At 29.4% G+C, this 21,841-nt stretch overlaps 2 protein-coding genes across 2 annotated transcripts; one reads left to right on the top strand and one right to left on the bottom strand.

Moving 5' to 3' along the window:
* The first annotated feature begins 5,175 nt into the window (after positions 1-5,175).
* On the top strand, positions 5,176-11,291 carry LOC119681603 (tetraspanin-8-like). Its single transcript, XM_038094845.1, has 2 exons — positions 5,176-5,568; positions 10,175-11,291. The coding sequence occupies exons 1-2, from the start codon at positions 5,512-5,514 to the stop codon at positions 11,186-11,188; spliced, it is 1,071 nt and encodes a 356-aa protein (XP_037950773.1). The 5' UTR covers positions 5,176-5,511; the 3' UTR covers positions 11,189-11,291.
* Positions 11,292-13,039: 1,748 nt separating this feature from the next.
* Positions 13,040-19,124, bottom strand: LOC119679507 (Fanconi anemia group M protein). Its single transcript, XM_038091900.1, has 5 exons — positions 17,707-19,124; positions 17,538-17,649; positions 14,144-17,466; positions 13,869-14,083; positions 13,040-13,340 (listed from the first exon to the last, which is right to left on the bottom strand). The coding sequence occupies exons 1-5, from the start codon at positions 19,006-19,008 to the stop codon at positions 13,043-13,045; spliced, it is 5,250 nt and encodes a 1,749-aa protein (XP_037947828.1). The 5' UTR covers positions 19,009-19,124; the 3' UTR covers positions 13,040-13,042.
* Between the last annotated feature and the right edge of the window lie 2,717 nt (positions 19,125-21,841).

Here is a 21,841-nt window from a genome sequence, read left to right as displayed (position 1 = left end):
AACGGGTTAGAAAACAATACTTGACGTCTGTAATCACCTAATATTTGCGAGAAGTAGATTGAGAGTATGGGGATATAGGATCCTAAGCATAAATAATGTATTAGTCCTCTCTATCTACTTAATATTTTTAAATTCATGAAGAAAATTAAGTGCTGTTCACACTCTTGAAACAAAACACCTGTGTTATACCATGTTATGACTTCGATTGGTACTCTGAGGTTCTCTCACTTTAATTGTAGAAGAAGTCTCATCCTTTTATTGTTAAATCTTTTCATAAAGCTCTACGACACTTTGATTTGGTAGACAAATCAAACAAAGTGATTGACCCAACAAAGGAATTTTGCAGGGTTAACACAGAAAATTGGTTATGGTACTATGTATAAATAATAAATATGTGTATTTCTAATTTTAAAATAACGTATTTAACAATTTGTAAATAAAATATAGAATAAGTAGTTACATTAGCATTACAGCAAAAAGGGGTATATCGAAACTAGAGAACCTAACAAATTTTCTATTTTTATAAAAACTTTATTTTGTAATCAATAATGCAACGAAATCACTTACTGATAAAACTAATAATTGAATAAGTGTTCGAGTTCTGCAAATGGTTCCTACTCTCATGAATAGAATGAAAACATGAAACCACATTCACCCACATATGGCTAATCTCAACAAATGCAAAAGTTTATCTTAATATGCAACTTCAATTACCTGAATAAATAAGCAATAAAATTTAAATTTAAAATAAACTTTTAAGTTGAGAAAGTGTCGGTCAACTTTCATTTTTTGATCCCTACAAAAAATCTTTCAATGTTTTTTAAATGGTAACTAGAATGATATCTACTACATAAGTCAAGTTCTGTCAAGTAAGTCACCTAAGTCAACACTGGTTAGATCTTCTTTTTTCAGTCTATTGGATTTGATTGAACGTGACAGCAATATATAATTATTGCAGAGTGGAATTTTTTTTGATCTGGAGCTTTGTATATTATATCCCTTGTTTCAGATTCGTAACAGATTTTTTCATTAACTAAGCATTACCTAACTAACGATTACTATTGCTACTTATTGTGCTGTCTAGAATCAGTAGATCGTTTCGCTATTACAATGCAACGATACTAATCCAGATCCATTAAATTTTGAGTTTAATCAAGATTACTGAGTTCTTTGGATTACGGGAGTGATTTAAAAATCCAGAATAATTCTTATATGTGTTTATGTGTTCATTTTAACAAGACGAACTGATTAAAAACTGTATAATAATCCACTGGTCATTAAATTAATGCATAAATTAAAAAACACATTCACTTGATAAATGATTAACTATATAAGTAAATAGCAAAGTGCATATATATCATAGATTTAATGATATTTATAAATAATTTTACTAGACTATCTAATCCAGATTAGTGAATCAGTGGTCAATTTGAACTATGAACCACATAATATATATTTTGCATTTACTACATTTTTCCAGTTTACGTGAAAATACGAATACCGAACATGATATTTTGACTAAGTTCAAGATAGTACATAAAAAGTTCAGCATTTATTATTATTATTATTTATTATGTATGTTAGAAGAAACGTTATAATAAATGCCTTAGGACTTTTAAAAACCGCAATAAAGTATAGATGATAAATCGCAATTACCATTCGGACTAGCGGAGATTCTTTATATATTTATGAATTTGGTTTAGATTCTCAATACAGAGATATTGGCCCTACAAGTAGCTCCTGAAATTCTTAATAGTTTTTTATATATCCAAAATTAAAGCATTTAATCCTTTATTTGCCTAATTTTTAATAGTCCAAATGCCTTGCATATACCTGATAAGTATGAAGTTAATAGATTTCAATACGATTCTCTACATACATCTTAAAGGACGATTTGTCTTACAATTTAATCAAGAGTGTATACGATAATTTAACAAATTTAATATAATGATTTGCAGTTAATTTATGTTAATGATTTATTATACTATATATATTTTATTATATAGGAATCTGTTAAACTAACCTTAAAGCATTGTCAAGTAATGATGCCACAAATAATTGTACCGCACATCCATTCACTGCTAGAAAACCGAGAGAAACGTGCAGTGTGGCCGCATACTGGCTGCACTTAGGAACCCATAAACGTCGGCTTGCTGTGTTTATGTAAATCATTAAATAAAAATTTTGGACATGAGTGGGAGAGGAACTTCACTTTTCTCTAATTAAAATGGTTTGACCCCAATGATCACTGCTGCCACTGTTTAAGTGTAGCATGCATATATTATTAATATTGTTGTTGTAGTAGCTTTTGTTATTGTTATATTTGTTGTATTTGTGATGTCATTGTTTGGGGGCATTACAAGTACAAAAGCATATGAATCATAAAATCTAGAGCAAAACGAAAGTACTTGAACCGTAATGAAGACTGATGCCAACCTGCATAGAAACTAACAAGATTTTAAATAGAATATGTTAATCCAATGAAATCGTTCTTTTTTATACAAATTGAAAACCATTCTAAGGAGTATTATAGAAAAGCGATACATGACAAATACAATCTTTCTTGCTATATAAATATTATAATATATATTATATATTAAAATTTATTATAAATTTCATATTAATAAAATCATTTTTATATACTAAGGTTCACATTAACAACTGTTTTATGCCATCATATTCCATTTTTTAGACCTCACTTTAGTCGAAACTTTTAATGGAATTATATTGATCTTTCGATCTTTCCTTAAAATATTGCACAGAATAGCATAGACTATTTCTACTTATTATTTTCTATAAATTTTATAATATAATCACAAATATTTATATTAAACTTTACATGATAGTTTCATTTTCTAGATTCTGGTAGCAACTATATATAACATACTCGTATATTGTTCGCAGAACAAAGTGATACAACCCACCGCTAGAGTGCATTAAAACAGCATTTTATTCAAACAAGTTCAGTTTTTACTGTATTTTTTACTGTATTTCGCATGAACTAGTATTGAACCATCTAATTTTTTCTACCATTATACTAAATTATCAGCAATTTATTAATTTAAGTATTATTAAGGTCTAATAGCTGGTCTCCAAATTAATAAGATGTATATTTAGCTTGTAGATAAACCCACATACCTCTGAGTTATGGTAAGAATTGTTTGAAACACAAGTTCAATACCACGTTAAATATGCCAATCAAAATGTGTTATTAGGAAATATTGAACTAAAAAATATTAAATATATGAACTTCTCACAGCAACCACCTAATTTGGGAAAAATTCGTGCTCTTTGGAAAAAATTCATTTTACTTATAACAACTGAAAGCATAAATCTGATAATAAATATTACATTATTATATCTTATTTATAGCACTACTTAATGAACTCATATCTCTATAACATTATTTTTTGCATGAATATATTTGATGTAGTATCAGAATCCCCTATTCCGATATCTGAGATGTCATATCTCTTCTACCGTATTTTTCGTCTCGAAAAATGTAGAAAGCGAATTTCCCTCTTCTGCACTCTACTAATAGGGCAACCAACGAACATTTATTAAATGTCTGTAAATAGCTCAATGTAATGACTAATTCACAACTCGAAATAAGTCCTTCTAATCCCTTTTTCTTTTGTTAGAGGCCCCAACAAAATATTTTTTAAGAAATACTGGTTATGGTAAAAAGATAGATAGATAGATGTAAAAAATTTTTCTGAATAACATTATATTGTACAAATAAGTATCTGTAGATGAACCCTTAACATTTTTATAGACACCTATTAATTTTTAAATCTAAATATTTTTAAACAATGGATTTATTTACAATTCTCCTAAACTTTAATTATTATCATGACAATCTCTAACAAAGAAAATCCTTAGATTGACATAAACCTGAGGGATGTTGTAATAACACTGTTTTACCTCCTCAACTAATTCTAATAAACCACATGGTTTAAGTTTCAAACCCTATAACGTCTATATAATCACTGTGTCTAAACGGCTTAGTAAATTCTTTGTCTGGATAGATTCCGATGGTGAGACAAACACTTTTTATCCTGAATTATTATTATTATTATTATATATAATACTTTAACAATAATATCTTTAACAACAAAGTGTAGTAATTTTCACCTCGTCAATCTATTTTAATAAACCATATGGTTTAAATGTTTAATCTTCTAACTTATCCAAACTGACTATGCCTAAACGTTAAGTTAATTCTTTATCTTGATATATTAGAATATTGGCACAAATATTTTTTGTCCTTAATTATAATTATTATCATGACAAAGAAATAACTAACAAAGAAAATCGTTAGGTTCACATAGACCTCGGGCTAGTAAAGCTGGAGATTATTTTCACCTCTCCAACTAACTCTGATAAATCACACGATTTAATTGTCAAATCTTATAAGCTTTGTTGAATCTCTGTACCAAAACTGCTAAATTAATTTTTTATCTGGTTGGATTCGAATAGTGACAAAATAATTTTTTCTATTGCCCCATCCTAAAAGTTTCTGTATTAGTTCTTTAATGAATCTCACGCATTAAATATACAATAGTTGCAATTATAAAATATATATTATATATATATTTTTATTTTATATTTCATATTTTTTTTAATGGATTGAACACTTGTATGTAGACACCTATGGTGCTACATAGCGCAAATCCGCTACTGAATCACAATTAAAATTATGTTTAAAAACAATTTCATATCTCATTTTAAAATGTAAACAAAACATTTCCAAAATTTTTGTTTTGATTTGATTAACTGGAACCATTGACCGATAAGACGGAACAAACGGTTCTAAAGCACGTTCTTCACACTCCCCTACAATGCAGAATGCATAAATTTATATTCTTCTTTCAACAGTTCAATATCACAGTTGTCTGTGCTAATCCACAGCTCTTCAATTATGTTCAAAGAGCACCAACACCCAATGCTTTTTATAAGCTCCTTCTCTCTCTCTATCTCTCTTGGGTTTTCTCTCTCTCTCCATGTGTTTCCCATTCATGATGTGCGATGTATGGCTTGTATTGCTTTAAAACTGTTTGTTTACTCATTTGTTGTTATTGTTGTTGTTATCGTTTATACTGTAATTGTTGTTGTTGTTAATTTGTGGCATTGGTCTTGCCACTTTTGCTTGCGCCAACACAAAATAGACTCTTCAGTTGTTCTTTTCAACTGGTACGTGACGCTTTGGTGAAGATCGATCGGTTTGGTCAGCGCGTACTTAAGCATTTGCAAATCGAGGAAAGAGTGAGAAGCCACACAACAAAAAAAAAAAAAATAATTGGTATAAATAATTAATAAATTCTGGATTAAAATGTAGAACCGTGATGTGTGATTATTTTTAAAATTTATGGAAGATTTATCTGCGTTTGTGCTGATCGTGCGGTTCTTATGTTTTAAAACTCTTCGAAGCTGTAATTCTTCTTTGCCGTCTCAGCAGAGATTCTTTTGTCAACTTCAGCGGCTTCATAGGTGCTATTCTATGCGGATAAAATGGCTTTCTGCCTGAAGCATAAATTCCTTTTAAATTGTTGTAATTTTTTATTTCTGGTAAGTTTCTGATACAAAAAAAGTGAAACCTTAATTGTTAATAATATGCGGGATCTCGAACCATTCATTTTACTTCACTTACACTAAACAACAACAACTACAACAACAACAACGAATTTGTTATAAATATTTATTTGTTGTTATATTTTGGCATTTGTTATGGTTGGTTGCCTTCATTTCACTCCGCACAGTTCAAAGCTATTCACTTCACCATTTTGAATTCTTCCTCATATAATACAGTCGGTTGGTCTTGCTATTTTGGTTGGTATTACTGTTGTGGGTTGGATTGTTACCTTTAATGAGTGCACTTTGGGTTTCAGTTTTTCTATTGCGTCGCTGATACTCTGTAATTAACACTCGGTCATGTTCAGTAAACCGATTATTCGATAATAAAGTTGAGTTATTGCAGTTATAAATTTGATTTTAATGGAAACAATTATGAAATTCTATTTACTGTTAAAGGAAGTTGTTATTATTGCAAATTGGTTATAAAGAGTTTAATAACTTCTTGAAGAAAAGTGTTACATACTAAATAAAATATTCAAATAGTTTATATTTTGTGGCGGTTTTATGATCATGAAGACCAATACCCTAGTGTTGCTTCCAAATATAGACTTTAACACAATTCCATACATTATAAAAAGTGTGTAATACAACATCCAATACCCTATTTTAATTATATTTATGGACGGCAAACCTAAAAAATTAGACTTTATTAAGTTCTCATGGGTCATTATTATTTTTATGGTTTAGGTAAATACAGCGACCTTAAGAAATTTTACTCCTAATTTACAAAATATATAATAAAATCAGTTACACCCGATTTTGGTTAAGATTAAGATAACAATCTCAAAAATTTGACTCCATTTAAACAGATTGAACTAATGTGAAGCCGCTACAAATTTACACAATATATAACAAAAGCACCGACATTCTATTTTGGTTTTGGTTAACACAACGATCTGAAGAAATTTGACACCATTTAGACCAATTGAACCATTACAAAGTCACTTCAACTGTACACAATTTACAATCAAACCCCCTTGACCTTATCTTAGTTTAAATTAAGACAGTGATCAAAAACAATTTGAGTCCATAAAGATCGAACAGGTAATTAGCGAGGTAAAGTTGCCTATTCTTCTTCCAACTTTTTCCACCCTTCAATATGACATTTTGTCAGATTCTTCGATTTGACAATGGATCTAAATAATAAGTAATCTAAAATTACTAAGATATTTCCTTGTGATGTTAATATGCCAGATTATATGTCTTTAAAGATTAAAGATCTAAATAATAAGTAATCTAATCTAAAATTACTAAGATATTTTCTTGTGATGTTAAAATGCCAGATTATATGTCTTTAAAGATTAAGAAATTCTTTGAGATAATCTTTATATTATTTATAACTATGTAGACTAAGTTGTGCACCAACTCCAGAACTCTTTGACATCGCCTCTTTGTTCTACTGTCCCTCAGCACACATAAATGTAAGCAGTTCCGTCCATCAAATTGTCTAGATTTCTTCACGTAGAAATAGGGTAGTCTCAATTTACCCAAGTTCCTCCAATTATATTTCTCCTTTCTTCCTACATATGTTTGCTATCAATCATCTCACGTCTTCATCATACTGCGAGTACTGTTTTGTGATATTTATATTGCTCAAACAGCTTATATCTTTGATATTGATATTGTATCTATCGTATACCGATTCAATACAAAAGATTTTTCAATGAACTAGAGATGTATGAGTACAACACAAACAAATCCGATAACACGTTTTAGGGATGTTAAAGAGTTTATAAGTCGGGTTTTCTTAAACTCCCTATGTCTGTATTAATATGGAATAGGCTAATTAATTAATTTTATTTAAAACGAATCATATATAATCCTACATATTTCTTCAAGTTTAGCTTTAAGTAATGTATATATAGAATTTTAATAACTCATTAGAAACTGACAAGAAAACTGAAAACTGAAGATACTGATAAGTAATCTTAATTCGATATTATATTAACAGCTTGTATACTATATCGTTATACATTTTAATATTATAACATGTTATGTGTTTATATAAGTTATTGTGCACATTAATAAAATAAAATGATATATACAGTATTTTATTGCTTTTGTACAGCACTTTTTGGTAAGTTCAATATTTTTAATGTTAATTTTGTACTGTGATCTTCATACTCCGATAAACTATTTTTCGCTAAATTCGACTAAGGCATAAAACTTAAACTCCGTAGTATAACTTAAAATTATCATGGAGCGGAAAAATGATTTATGGGGGATTTTGTACAGAAAATGTTTATTATTGTTTTAATTTTATTCTGTGCTTTTTTCAATAATGCAATTTTTGTATTTATAATAAATATATGTGTATAAGTATGATGCATTATAAACTTATATAAAAATTCAATTGAAGTTTATTCACTTTCTTTTACTTCACATAATATCTATATACGCAATTTAATGCAATATATATGGACTTACAAAAAATAAATATATATATGACAAGAGTGTTAATTTTGTATTTGCCTTTGCTTTTATCAATAACCGATAGCACTTTTTAATACTTTATATAATATTCTTCTTCTTACTTTTTTCACTTTGGTATAAGATATTTTGTCAGATTTTGAAGCGCCTCAATTTGACAACGGATCTAAGTAATAAGTAAGTAATCTAATAGGCAATTTCTATTCTTTGTCTAACTTTTTCCACTTTGCCATATGACAGATTGTCAGACTCTCAGACTTTTTATCTGACCGGAGTGGATTTAGTGTTTATTTCGTATCTCTTTAGATTTCTTGTGAGGAAAAGAAAAATCGCTGCTGTCCTATTGAAAATATCATACATTGTATCAGTTGTTGTTAGGTGGGTTTATATAATTTTTATTTATATTATCAATATAAAAGGTGTACAAATTTTTAATCTCGATATCTTGAGAACAAAACTATATCAATATTTAGTGTATTAGAGAAATTTGTTCAGAATAGAAATCGTTACTTGAAATCGTTGTTCTGATAGGGGCACCCCAGAAATAGTAATCGTGTTTTTTTCTTTGTTAGGTAATAGTTTTCCTGATTACAAAAAATTTTTGGACTTAGAGATGACTAAATGTCGTTGTAATAGTTTTAGAACTTTTTACTTACCTGCTCAACCACATCTTGTTAATCAATTGGTTTTAATTGCAAACCTTATAAGACCTTATGAGACGGTTGCCTTACAACCGTGCCTAATAATAATAATAAAGAGTATACGTGAAAATTGCCCAACAGCCGGTACTGCGGCCAGAAGAGACCTATTCCAACAAATTGAGGATATGATGTAAGACCTTCAACGTATCTTGTTTTACTGATAAAAGTAGTCGTCGGCGATAGAGAATTTTTATAGCCCTTGACTTCAGTATTCGAATAAATTGAGGATGTGATACATGATAAGACCTTCAACGTATCTTGTTTTACTGATAAAAGAAGTCGTCGGCGATAGAGAATTTTTATAGCCCTTGACTTCAGTAGAAAGTAATCTATATGTTAAGCAGAAAATCTCTCAGTACCTAAACTTTACCATTTCTATTGTTAATATTTTTTTATTAATTTTTAACATAAAATAAAAAACTATTATAGTATATTTAACGTAACTCGAATCATACAGTGTAGTATATTCGTCAACTATTCATTATTTAATATTAATTGGAAATATAATACGTATGACTCTTTTAAAAATGGGTTCAAAAAAGTCTTAATTAAATATTAAATTGCTTTCAGTGTTTGTTAATTACTTAAAAAAATGGTGATATGATACGGCAATTGAAGGTCTGTACTATTTATTTTAATTATTTAACATAATTTGAAATTTTTGCAATGATCGTCTTATCGAAATAAATTTATATATTTCAAATGGCTGGAAAAGGAAAAACATAAACATAATTCCCACAGTTATAATAATGACGTATTATTAAATAACAAAAAAAAAGATAAAAAATACTTCATATGAAGTTAAAAATAATGTTAAAATAATATAACTAATATAACAAAATTAAAAACTTTGACTCCTTGAGGACTGTGAAGCCTTGATCATTAATAGAAATAAAACCATTTTACTGATCCTATACTTTATCAATGCATAGAAGCGATCTTATGTTCAATGGAACTGATAAGTAAACAGATCATATATACTATATACTTTATTATATACCTTATCATATATACTAATACTTTATCAATGTATAGAATCGATCTTATGTATGTTTGATAGAACTGATAAGTAAACAGATCATAAGCTACACTTGTTTGAGTTTTATTAATGACATATAGACTATGAAAAAAAATAGAACAATACAATATTGTTCTACCTATAAACAATTTCAAGAATGTATAATCTATAATCCATTTTTCTACTTTGCTTTTACCTCCATCGATGTTTTTGAAGACAAACATTTTCCTTTGCTCCGGGCCTATCGGTTGATTAATACGGCACACTTAAAATTTTTCTATTATTTTATGTTTATATGTAATATGTTAATATATATATAATTAATTTTAACTAAAAAATATTTAAATTATATAAATAGATGAGTTTTAACTTATTTTTCTACTACTTACAGACATGTGGAACATTATTGATTATATCGGGATTTTATTTGTTCACGGATACAAAACGAATATTGCTTTCTCGTTTATTAGCTGCCACGAGTGATCAACTCAACAATTTGCCACAACCATTATTCTACTATATCTCAATAGGTCTAGCTGTAGCAGGTCTAATAGCTGTACTCGCTGCCATAATGGGTTTTTGGGCCTCTTGCTTGAACACTTATTGCTGTTTGAGTTTATATTTTCTTGCCGTAGTAGTTCTTCTACTTGCTGAATCGGTTGCTTGCTTAGCCATCACCCTCTGGCCACATTGTCTTGGAATTAGTTTGGATGAATCAAAAATGGTAAAAGCATTACAAGGCAATTATGGTGTGCCTGGTAAAGAGCAATTTACAATTGCTATGGATTTAGCACAAACACGTTTCGGTTGTTGTGGCATGAACAGTGAAATAAATTATGATACATCCATGTGGAGATTACAGGGTTATGGTCAACGTGATTGGGCCGTACCTTTAACATGTTGTGTACTACAAAATTCGGCTGATAAACTTTCATATTTGGATCCGAAACCAGCAAATGAAACACAATGCCAAATGTTGCAAAAATCAGAATATGAACGCTTTCGTTACACTGATACCTGTCTTAACTATTTGGACAACTGGTATAGAGAGCAATATGTAGTATTTTTAGGAGCCAGTCTAATTATAGCAGTAATCGAGTTCTGTGTTTTATTATGTATTATATTAAATTGTACAAAAATTACTAGAAAGAGCGTTGAAGTTGATAGTTTTCTGGAGATGCGTACACGTACAAAATCTCGACAAGGTTTAGTTGAAAATGTTTATGAACCAGAATTTGATATGAGTACACCACGTATATTGGCTGCAAGACCCAGTCAAATATTAACAGAAGATTTCAAAGAGGTGTATATACAACCACGTGATCTATACAAGCAACGTCATAATACAACGTTTAAACCCAGCTCAAGTGATTATAATCTACCAACCAGAAGCTATTTAGTTTAAGCAAGAAATATAGTGAGGATATATATATGTATATTCTTATAAGATTTATTATTTATTAAGCTATATGTTAAGTTCATTTTTTATATACAATAAACCAAAGTATATTTTATAGAAAAGTATATATCCTGTTTATATAATCTATCCATAGATCAACTATATAAATTTTTTACCACAATTTACCCTAGCTTCAAATATATATTATGCTACTTTTTTAATACTTCATGTATGTAGAACCTCCAGAATAACCTTTCCTGTATTGTTCCTAACTTACTTTTAAAATACTTATACTATTCATATGGACTGAATAGTGGTACATAGCATCTTATAAAATTTATTATACTACCACTAAAGCAACATATCTTATTCAAATCAGATAAAGATTAAATATATAATAAACTATAACCAATTTCCTATTTATCTTAAAATATCCTAATGAATAAGATCTGCTCTAATACTCCTAAAGCAACATTACATACTTAAATTAGATAAAGAATATATTTACAATTCTTGGAATATATTTTTTATTTCAACTTTGCAGAATTCTTTTGGTTTCACGAGATTCATAGGCTATATCTAAGATCTATTCCGCTACCTCTTAAAAAATCCTATTTTAGTTCGACAAAAGTTAATGCTATTTGGAAACCTTAGAGAGAGAAGAATACTTTTCATTTCAACTTTTGAGAGTTCTTTTAGTTAAAGAGGATTTTATAAGATCTAGATAAAGATTTTGTATGTATTTTTGTATGTATGTATTTTGTATGTTTGTGATGTTTAAATGCACATTATGTGTCTATAAAGTTAAATAAATTTCTTTGAGGAAACATTTATATTATTTAGTTATAATAGATAGTCTTATTATAAGTGTAGTGCTAGAATATATAAATATTTTTTATTTATATAGTATAACACCACAATAAATAGTGTTATAGGTTAAAATTTATTTATATAGTCTAGCACTATACCTCATGGGTTCATCCCTCTGTTATACTGTCACTCAGCACAAAACTTCGAAGTTAACTTTAAACATACTGGAGAATAGATGAAACAGATAAGTAATCTTAAATCGATATTATATTAACAACTTGTATACTATATCGTTATACCATTCAACAAAACTGACATAGCTCATGTATTTATAAAGGATATTGTGCACAACAATAAAATAAAGTGATATTTACAGTATTTTATTGCTTTTTTCTAGCACTTTTTGGTAAGTTCAATATTTTCTACAAAAAATCTTTTTAGGTGTTCATTATTGTTTTAATTTTATTCTTTGTTCTTTTCAATACTGCAATTCTTGTAATTATTTATAAACTATTTATAATAAATATATGTATATAAGTATGATGCATTATAAACTTATATAAAAATTAATTTGAAATACTTTCACTTCACATAGTATCTATATACACAATATGATGCAATGTATCATGCAATATATTATGTACTTACAAAAAATTAATATATATATAACAATGCAAATTTTTTATTTGCTTTTTATAATATTATAATGAAAATAAAATAATAAAAAAAAATAATATATAATAAAAGTATATTATTATATAGTAAGAATAATATGTTATTTAAAAAAAAACATAATATAATAAAAATAATATATCATTTAATAAAAACATATGTATAATAAAAATAAAATAAAACATTTTATATAAAAATAAATTTATTTTAAAACATTCTTGTTTAGAGTGTTGAGTTCGAAAATATCTTCAATAACCGAGAACACTTTTTAATATTTTATGTACACAATAATAACATAATAATTTAATAATAATTTTATAATATAATAATAATATATAAATAAACTTATATATATATTAATAAATATTCATTCAAAGCCTAATCATCGTCGGAACTATCATCAATGACAATAATTTTTTTTCTGCGTCTTTGAACTTCAGCTACTTGCGGAAATTTATGCCTGTCCCGACGACGCTGTTTTAATATTTTTTCAGCACGTTCTAATGGACAAAGTGAGGTATCTTTATTATTGTCAGCTTCTTCTTCATCAACCACAAATGAGTCTTTTTCATAATGCGAAGGTTCTTCGGGTACAGCTTGAGAGAATATATGAGATTCATCATTGAAAACACGTTGAGCTGGCAATTTGAAGCCACCACGATTAATAACAGGACTTCTATAAAACAGAAAAATACAATTATATATATTACTTTATAATTAAATGTGCAGTATTCGAGTTTTATGTATTGACAATAAATCTTAATAAATTGTGATATTCTGAGCAATCCTTTTCAACACTCTATGTACTTGATTTTCAAAATGCCGGTCTTTAAAGTTGTACATTGTTTACAATAACAAAAGAAACTTCATTTAAAGTCGACTAATCCATCATACTGTCGTATAATAAATAACAGCGTAGTAAACTATATGATATATATAACGAATATAATCGGCCATTACATACCTATATTCAGCGTACCCTGAAGATGACTATAGACTATAGTCGAAATATCAATGACAATAAAATATATTTTTTTTGAAATTAATAAAAAGAAGTTGAGTATTATTTAACATTGTTCAATTAACCTGTTCAAAAATATATCCTTTATGTTTAAAAAATGTTATCCTATATGTTTTCGCCTGATCTTGCTAAAAGTTGGCTAATGACAGAATGTATATTAAACCTTCTAACTAATGTACTTACTTTACAGATTGAAGATAAACAGCCTGCATTTGAGTGCCAGGAACAATATGACTACCTTCTTCATCACTGGATCCCAAAAAGGATTCGATTTGGCCAAGTGTATCTTCCTCTACATCATCGCTTTGATCCGAACCACTAACAGCTGCCTCATTATCAATAAAGGAACAATGTTTAAAACGTTTGCTACGATATTGCAATCTTTTCTTTCTATGGACCTAAAAAATAATTAAAATATAAATTTTTATCTTTTTTAACATATCTCTCATCTCTCTCACCTGTTGCGTAGCAGCGATTTCTTCACAATCAGTTTCTATATCTTTATCAGATATTTTATTGAAGGATATCTTATCATCTTCATCTGATTCACTTGAATCAAAAATTTTACGTTTTGAACTTTTGCGCTGAGGGATTATTGCGGATTCATCATTTCCGACTACAGGCGCAGCTGTACTAACCGTAGTACTCAACTTGGCTAAATTCGGTTTACGTGAAGATTTTTTTGATCTATTACTCATATATCTATCAAAAACTGTGGGCGATATCTCTACTTTGTGTGTATTTAAAATTTTTTGTTGTTGTGGTGAAGCCATTGAAGGTGAATTTATTTTGTTTTGCCTTGGAGGCGTTTTTGGCAATGGAGATGACATTTGCTGACCAAGTATAGTTTTTTTATTAGGTAAATTGGATTTTTGATTTTCACATATCTTATTTAAGGTATGTTGTACAGTTGAAGTTTTATCACTGGAAAGAATTTTTCTTTCATGCGATTGTATGAATATTTGCTCATTCACATTCTCTTTTAAACTAGAGTTTGACGTTTGTGACGTAGGTATTTGAACAGTATTCTCAGATTGTAGTACTTCTTCAGGAAATGGTTCTAAAAAATCATTGAAATCCACATACACATCCTCAAAAAATGACTTTTTATTTAAATCTGCTTCAGCTTTTGTCTCTATTTTGCACTCTTGTGTCGTGTTTAGAGAACTTTTTTCACCATATGGTGAAATCGAAGGCTTATTTTGTGGTGAGCTTTTGTTTTCAACTGATGGTAATAATTTGGTATTTGTGTCTTTTATATGTGGTTTAGACTTTGATGTACTTATCCTTAAATCATTTCTAGGTGTAATTTTATCGTCTAAATCCGGTGAAAGTTCAAATTTTATAGTAGGCGGTAATGATGAAGCATATAATTCCTTATTAATTTGTTGTACTTGCGGTGGTTTTGTGTCATTTAGGAATGAAATTAAATCAAAACCATCAGAGAAATGTAATAAATTTTCATCAGGAGTGGTGGTATCAGTTTTACTAGCCTGCTTTTGAGACGAAGAAGGCTTATTATTATCTAATGCACTTGTATTAAAAAGTTCTGTTAATTTTGAACAAACGACATCAAGATCATATGTAGGTCTCTCATCCGTAGCGTTTTCTTTAGTCCTTTGGGTTAGTAATTCATTTTTAATTGTTAAATCAAGTTGATCTCCTTCGCTGGTTAATTTTTCTACTTTTTGCGAATCGTCACAGGATTTTTTAGAAGCTTCACATTCCTTTTTCAGGTCTAACATAAGTTGGGAATCAGGTTTTGAAGTTTCTTTCGATTTTTCATGTATGTTTAAATCTACCAAAGAACTTTCATCACAAAATATTGGTGACACTTTAGAGGTTTTTGTTGACATTGCGGTATGGACCGGAGTTGATGCTTTCAATGAATTATTTTTACTAGAAACTTTATTTTCCAATATTGGAGATAGTTTAAAATTTCGATTCACACTACCACTATTTTGTTGCTCAATCAATGAACTGACAGTAACAAATGAATGTGCCGTCTCAGAGAACGGATCTACAGATTTATTTCCCAATTTGCTTGTTTTACCTAAGGATTTCTGAAATTTCGGTGTACTCTCTTTATTGAAAAGTGGTGCTAAGTTCATTTGTTTCGACAGTGGTGTACCGGAATTGAACAATTTTTTTGAATCTTTTGAACATGAGGGTTTTGTAAAACTTTTGTTCGACTGATTACTAGTTGCGCTCAAATTGAATACACTTTTATCTGGTGGCACATAAATCACATCTTCATCTGAGTCTTTTTCAACTTCAACATTTTCTGTTAAACTATTTAAAATTTTATCTACTAACTCTGAATCAATAGCTGATTTTTGTTTAGTTTTCTCAATTATACTTGATCCAGGCCGTTTAGACTGTTCTTGCGTACTTTCACCCCATTGACTACAATATTTAGAATCAGTCAATGTATCAAAATCATCTTCTTCTTTGATTTCGTCCAACGAAGTGACTTGTAGTAAAGCTGCAAGTTTTTCATCTAACATTTTCTCAAAATCTTTAGCTTCTTCAGCATGCTTTTTCCAAAACTCACGATTGGTTTTATAGTCAGGCGGTAGATCAAGTTCCTCTATTAATGCTGCCATAAGTTTTTCATTCTCTTCTTTAAACATTTCACAATCACATATATTTTCGTCATTTTCATTTTCGTTTTCATCTTTATCTGCATCCTCTTCTTCTGATTCTCTTTTCTCCACCATATTATCTTCTAAAAACTTTTGTATTCCTTCTCGATTCTCAAACAAGGATATTAATATATCATATGAATCTCTTATATCTTTTTCTTCTTTAGACATGCCATCTTCTTGATTCAACGCCATAACAATATCTATTTTATCCATAACGTTTTTAACAAATTCAGGTTCAGTCTGCAGCGCAAGTATTTTTGATTCTTTCATATATTTCGTAGACTTCAAATTTGTCAGTAAATCTTTTGGACGTTCTGATTTCGGTATGAGCGCTTCGGCGCTTTCCATTATTTTAAAAAAATTTTCTATTTCTTTCTGTTCTGGCAACTGTCCTTGAAGGATGGCATCACAATCTATACGTGATACAAGATCATCTATTTCTTTATATAAATTGTCTAATGTTTTCTGCATACAATTTTGTTGTTGTTGTTGTTGTTGTTGACTTTCTTTTACAGGTTTTCGACTTGGTTTTGGTTCTTCTTCTATTGGTTCAACCGCTTTACTAAAAAAATTACGTAGATCTTGACTATCTGGTATTTTTTTGTTTTTTTCTTTTACTATTGTTTTTTTTGTTTCTTTTTTACTTATTCCTTTCTTTGATTTTGTTTCTTGAGGTTTCTTTTTCGATGTACTACTTTTTAAGTCCAAATCATCTTCCTTCAGCGGTTCTATAAAAGTTTTTTGACATTGTGGATTTATTTCTGTAGGCACTAATCTTGGTGCATGTTTATATAATGCACCTTTGACTATTGTGGAGTTAAGTAGTTTCTTATTTGTTGTGTCTCTGTTCGCTAATACATCCTTTAAGACTTGTTGCTCTCGTCCTTCAGTTACTAACAATAAGACTTTTCCATTTTTTTTACGACCTGTGCGTCCTATGCGCTGCACAAAACGTGTTGGATTCGAAGTACATATATCAAAACAAATAATCAATTCTACTTCACCCACATCAATACCTTCTTCCCCGATTGAAGTCGCTATTAGTATATTACTTTTTCCTGAACGAAAATCGTTCATTATCTGTATTTGTTGTTTTTGTGTTAGAGCGCGTATTGAACCAGTGCCACCTTGACCTACAAAAAGAAACCAAATAATTTAATAACAATTAGATAAGTTAATAATTATGAATATATTTTTTACACACCTACAAAGCAGCGAGGTTTCAGTAACGGTACGTTCTGTAGCAATAAACGATATATCAACATCACTGATTCACGGTATTCGCAGAATACTATGGCACGGGAATCTGGTTGCTCCTATAAAAACTATTTTTAAAGCAAAACCAAATAAATCTTTATATCAAATAAACCTACCTCAAAATGTTTCAATAAAGCTTCACGCGCATGTTCAAACTTTGGATGTCCAAAATCCAAATTTTTTGGCATTTCGGCTATTTGGCCATTTGTCATTGCACTTGTGGAAACATCAAAAGGATTTGGCCCAAGTTCCGTACGTAGTCGTTCTATTAAATTTTGCAAACGTGGTACCATTGAAACGACAAACTTAGAGCGCCCCTCGTCATCACAATCGAAATGATTTAAAAATACACGTAAGCCATGTCGTTCTAGTAATTCCAGTGCATGATATAAACTAATGCATATTGAGAAATTAGTCGATATAGCCGCCTGTTGCGGATGCCGTTCATGTTGTGAACGACTTTGAAAATTTTTTTGTGCCATAATTAAAAAAAAACGATTAATATTAGTGCATGAACCATTAATTACGCCCGCATCGATTAATTGCCTTTCGAAAGGATCAATCATCTCAATAAGTTCCTCACGCACTTGTTTGATTTCATCACTCATCGGCACTGCGATAGTTTTCAGGCTTCGCTGATGTACATATGGCATAACATCAATGGAATTTTCCCAACGTACTTCCAAATTAGAAATATATAAATTTCGCACCACTTCAGCTACATCATCTATAGTGCGTCCTGGTGTTGCTGATAATGCCAGCACACGAAAATAACGATTTCTCTCCGAAATCGCTCTGACTACTTCGGTATATGCATAGCGTCCTTTAGCCTTATGTGCCTCATCGATCACAACTAATTTAATTTGTTCGAAAGGAAATTCACTGGAATTGCCTTCAGTAAATATATCAGACTGTACAACATGTGGCGTGGCAAAGAATACACGTTTTGTACGCCACAATTCTGCACGTCGCGGTTTTGGCAATTTTCCCGTCAATTCGACTGTGTCTTGCTTGGGGAATGGCATTATACGTTTGCACGCTTCGATTTGTTGTGCCACAAGTGGGCGTGTTGGTGCCATAAAAATAACTTTACCCATTGGATACCAGCGGTAGATATTGTACATGACCACTGCTGCAATAAATGTTTTACCCAAACCTGTGGGCAACACCACTAAACAATTTTTATATAGTGCAGACTGGACAATGCTATACTGATAAGTGCGATGTGCTAAATTAGTGGGATATATCCAATTTCCACCAACTTTATCATCAAAGCCGGCATGTTGTTCATTCGTACGCAGGTTCGAAGTATCGCGGGCTTTTATAGGCTCATCAAGCAAGCGTTGTAATTCTGGATCTTCTAAATCCAAATCATTCCATTCATCCTCCATGTCGCTATTGATATTATCATCACTCATTGTATTGTTTTATGTAAAATTTATAAATAATATTAAAGAACTACTTCATATTTTGTTAATATAAAATTTACAGATTTAAAATGCGCGCTGTTTTGCTTCGACTTTGCAAATTGTAGCAATCAGCTGTTGTGTAAGCAAAATACAAAATGCGATGTTGCCATGTTTATGGTATTAAAATAATATACAGGAGAGGAAACTTTCTATTTAAGAAAAAAACGCTTCATACCTTACGTTCAAATAGAGCAAATATTTTTATTAACAGGTAAATTAAATTAAGAAGGGTTCCTAGTGAATTACAACAAAAACCTTATCTTAACTAATTAAATTTCTTAGCTGACCATACAGCACTTTCGAGTATAACCAAAATATATATCATCAGTGGTCTTTCAATATCTTCCTTAAATTTGTAGATACGTGTATAACTGCTTTTTTTCATCATAATTGACTTTAAAAATTAAATTTTACATGAAATTAAAATATTTCAAAACTAATATCTTAAAAATTTAAAAAATTAACCTCTAAATGAAGTCTATAAAATGAATTTTGTTTATTATTCGATGCTTCAGAAAGTTTTGTTATTTATACTACAAAAATTTTACAATTAAAGATTGAAAATGATTTCAATTATATTGATGGAGCTATAAAAAAATTTGTTTTACTACTGACGTCAGACAGTAATAGTAGTATTTTGAATGTGTGCGAGTTAGGCTAAGTTGATGCTAAAACCAATGGGAGATATTTTGTACTGCACACATATAGCCATTTACCAACACTTATCGACACATCACTATATTATCGGCACAACTTAAAATTTCCCTCATTTAGAACGCAACTTAACCTAACTCGGACACGTCCTTATTTCCGCCGTTTGAAATTCTCTCATTCCTCAAATTACTATTATACATAACAATATTTTTGGTGTTTAATTTATATTTATATTGTAAAATATATATCAAATAATTTTAAATTAATGTATTTAAGTTTTAATTTTTTGTTGAAATTGATATTTTGTGTTGTCATGAAGTGTAACCATAGACTCAATTATCGTTAAATGAATTACGTTAGCTGTGAGGTGTCTTACTAGTAGTATTATGCTACTAGTAAGAAATTCACCACTGTCTTATTATACTCCAAATGCATTCTTCTTAGATTGATTTATTAATATTATGTTTTCATTGTTTACTTAATAAGTGTAAATTGCTAAGTAAATTTCATTAATCATATAAATAGTTTCAATGCTTTTTAACTCACTTGAAAATAATATAAGAAAAATTAGTTCAAAAATGTCGAATGCATCCCTTGAAAATAGATTTCCCATAAGCGAAATTACAGAAATTTAAAATATTTGTCATATATTTAGTATGTAAACAAACAACAGCTAAACTGTAAACAAACGTACTGAGATAGTGTGTATTCACACCAACATTCACTGCCAATCCGACATTATTTACTATTTCCTTCAATTTACAATCAATTTACTCGTATTCGTACACGGCCTTAATAAGCGATCAGTAGTTGTCAAGCTGATGCATGTGCTAACTGATAACATTTGTATTATTTAAACATTTTCCAACACTGTACGGTTTTTTGTTGATCGTTGATTTGATATTTCTGCATTCAAAATACAAAACAAGTACAACATAATTTTTTATTATCTTTTCGTAGATGCTGAAGAAAATGATCAGTTTTAATTAAAAACTATAAATACTGTTACAAGCATTAAGAATTAATTACTTGGTTGGTAGTTAAACCAAAAATACAAAAAATAAAAATGAATTATTCTTACATTGGTGAGCGAGCGAAATATCGAAGCAACAACAATTTGAGTAGCAAAGTTCATTTTTTGCTCAATATATATTTTTTCTGTTTTTTTTTGTGTTCAGTCTGTTTTCAACTTGCTTGTGGAGTGGTTGGAGTTACTGACGTATTCAGTGTTCGTAGAGTTCACGCGTTCGTTACGCGATTTGGTGGTTGTTTATATTGTAAAAATACTTCGAAGGAAATTGCATGCCGTAAAACGAAATGAATTGAAATGCAGCAATTTTTTTAATGTTTGGTGTGTGTAACGGCGCGGTAAAATATAAAAATAAAATAATGTTGGTTTTAAATATTGTAACTCTATAAGTGTTTTAATTGTTTATTTTATTTGTGTTAAATAAGTGTAAATAAATTGTGGTTAACTATATATACACTATACAAAAATAAATAAAAACAATAAAAAATTTAATTTATAACTGATAACGTTTAAATAATGTTTTGTGGGATTTTTTTTTTGAATAAAAGATCACATAATTAGCAATTTCCTCAAAGAAATACAATTTCACATAAAAATCTCTTGTATTTAATTGAACATTTATTGTTTAAATGATTATTTTATTTAAATTTATTTAAATTCATATTATTTATTTTAAATTTCTGAATAAAAAATAAAATGTGCGCTTATATTCTGCTGTGCTCTCTAGCAATGTTTGAGCGGAGAGGAGAGGCTTAATTTGACATGCATTCTGTTTTGGCATTTGCTTACACCAAATAAATTCATTCATTCTATAGACGCATGTATGTATGCATGTGTATGTGCATGTGTGTGCCATTTGTGAGCATTGAAAAACAAACGGCGCGCTGTAAAGTTGCAACCAATGTTCCTAAATTGATATTGCACCTCTACTGCACACCACTTTATTATACTTTATAATTCCAACAACAAAACAGCAACAATAAGCAATTGTAATTTTTGTACTCCTCAATATTTTTTAGCTGTTGTTTTTGTTGCGCCTTTTACATACTTTTTTTGGTGTTTGTTTTGATATTTAAATTTGCACAACAATATTTTACT

Source organism: Teleopsis dalmanni, chromosome 2, assembly GCF_002237135.1.
Source record: "Teleopsis dalmanni isolate 2A chromosome 2, ASM223713v2, whole genome shotgun sequence".
In the NCBI taxonomy this organism is placed as follows: Eukaryota; Metazoa; Arthropoda; class Insecta; order Diptera; family Diopsidae; genus Teleopsis; species Teleopsis dalmanni.
Note: the sequence above shows the minus strand (reverse complement) of the source record. Positions and strands in the feature narration are given on the sequence as shown.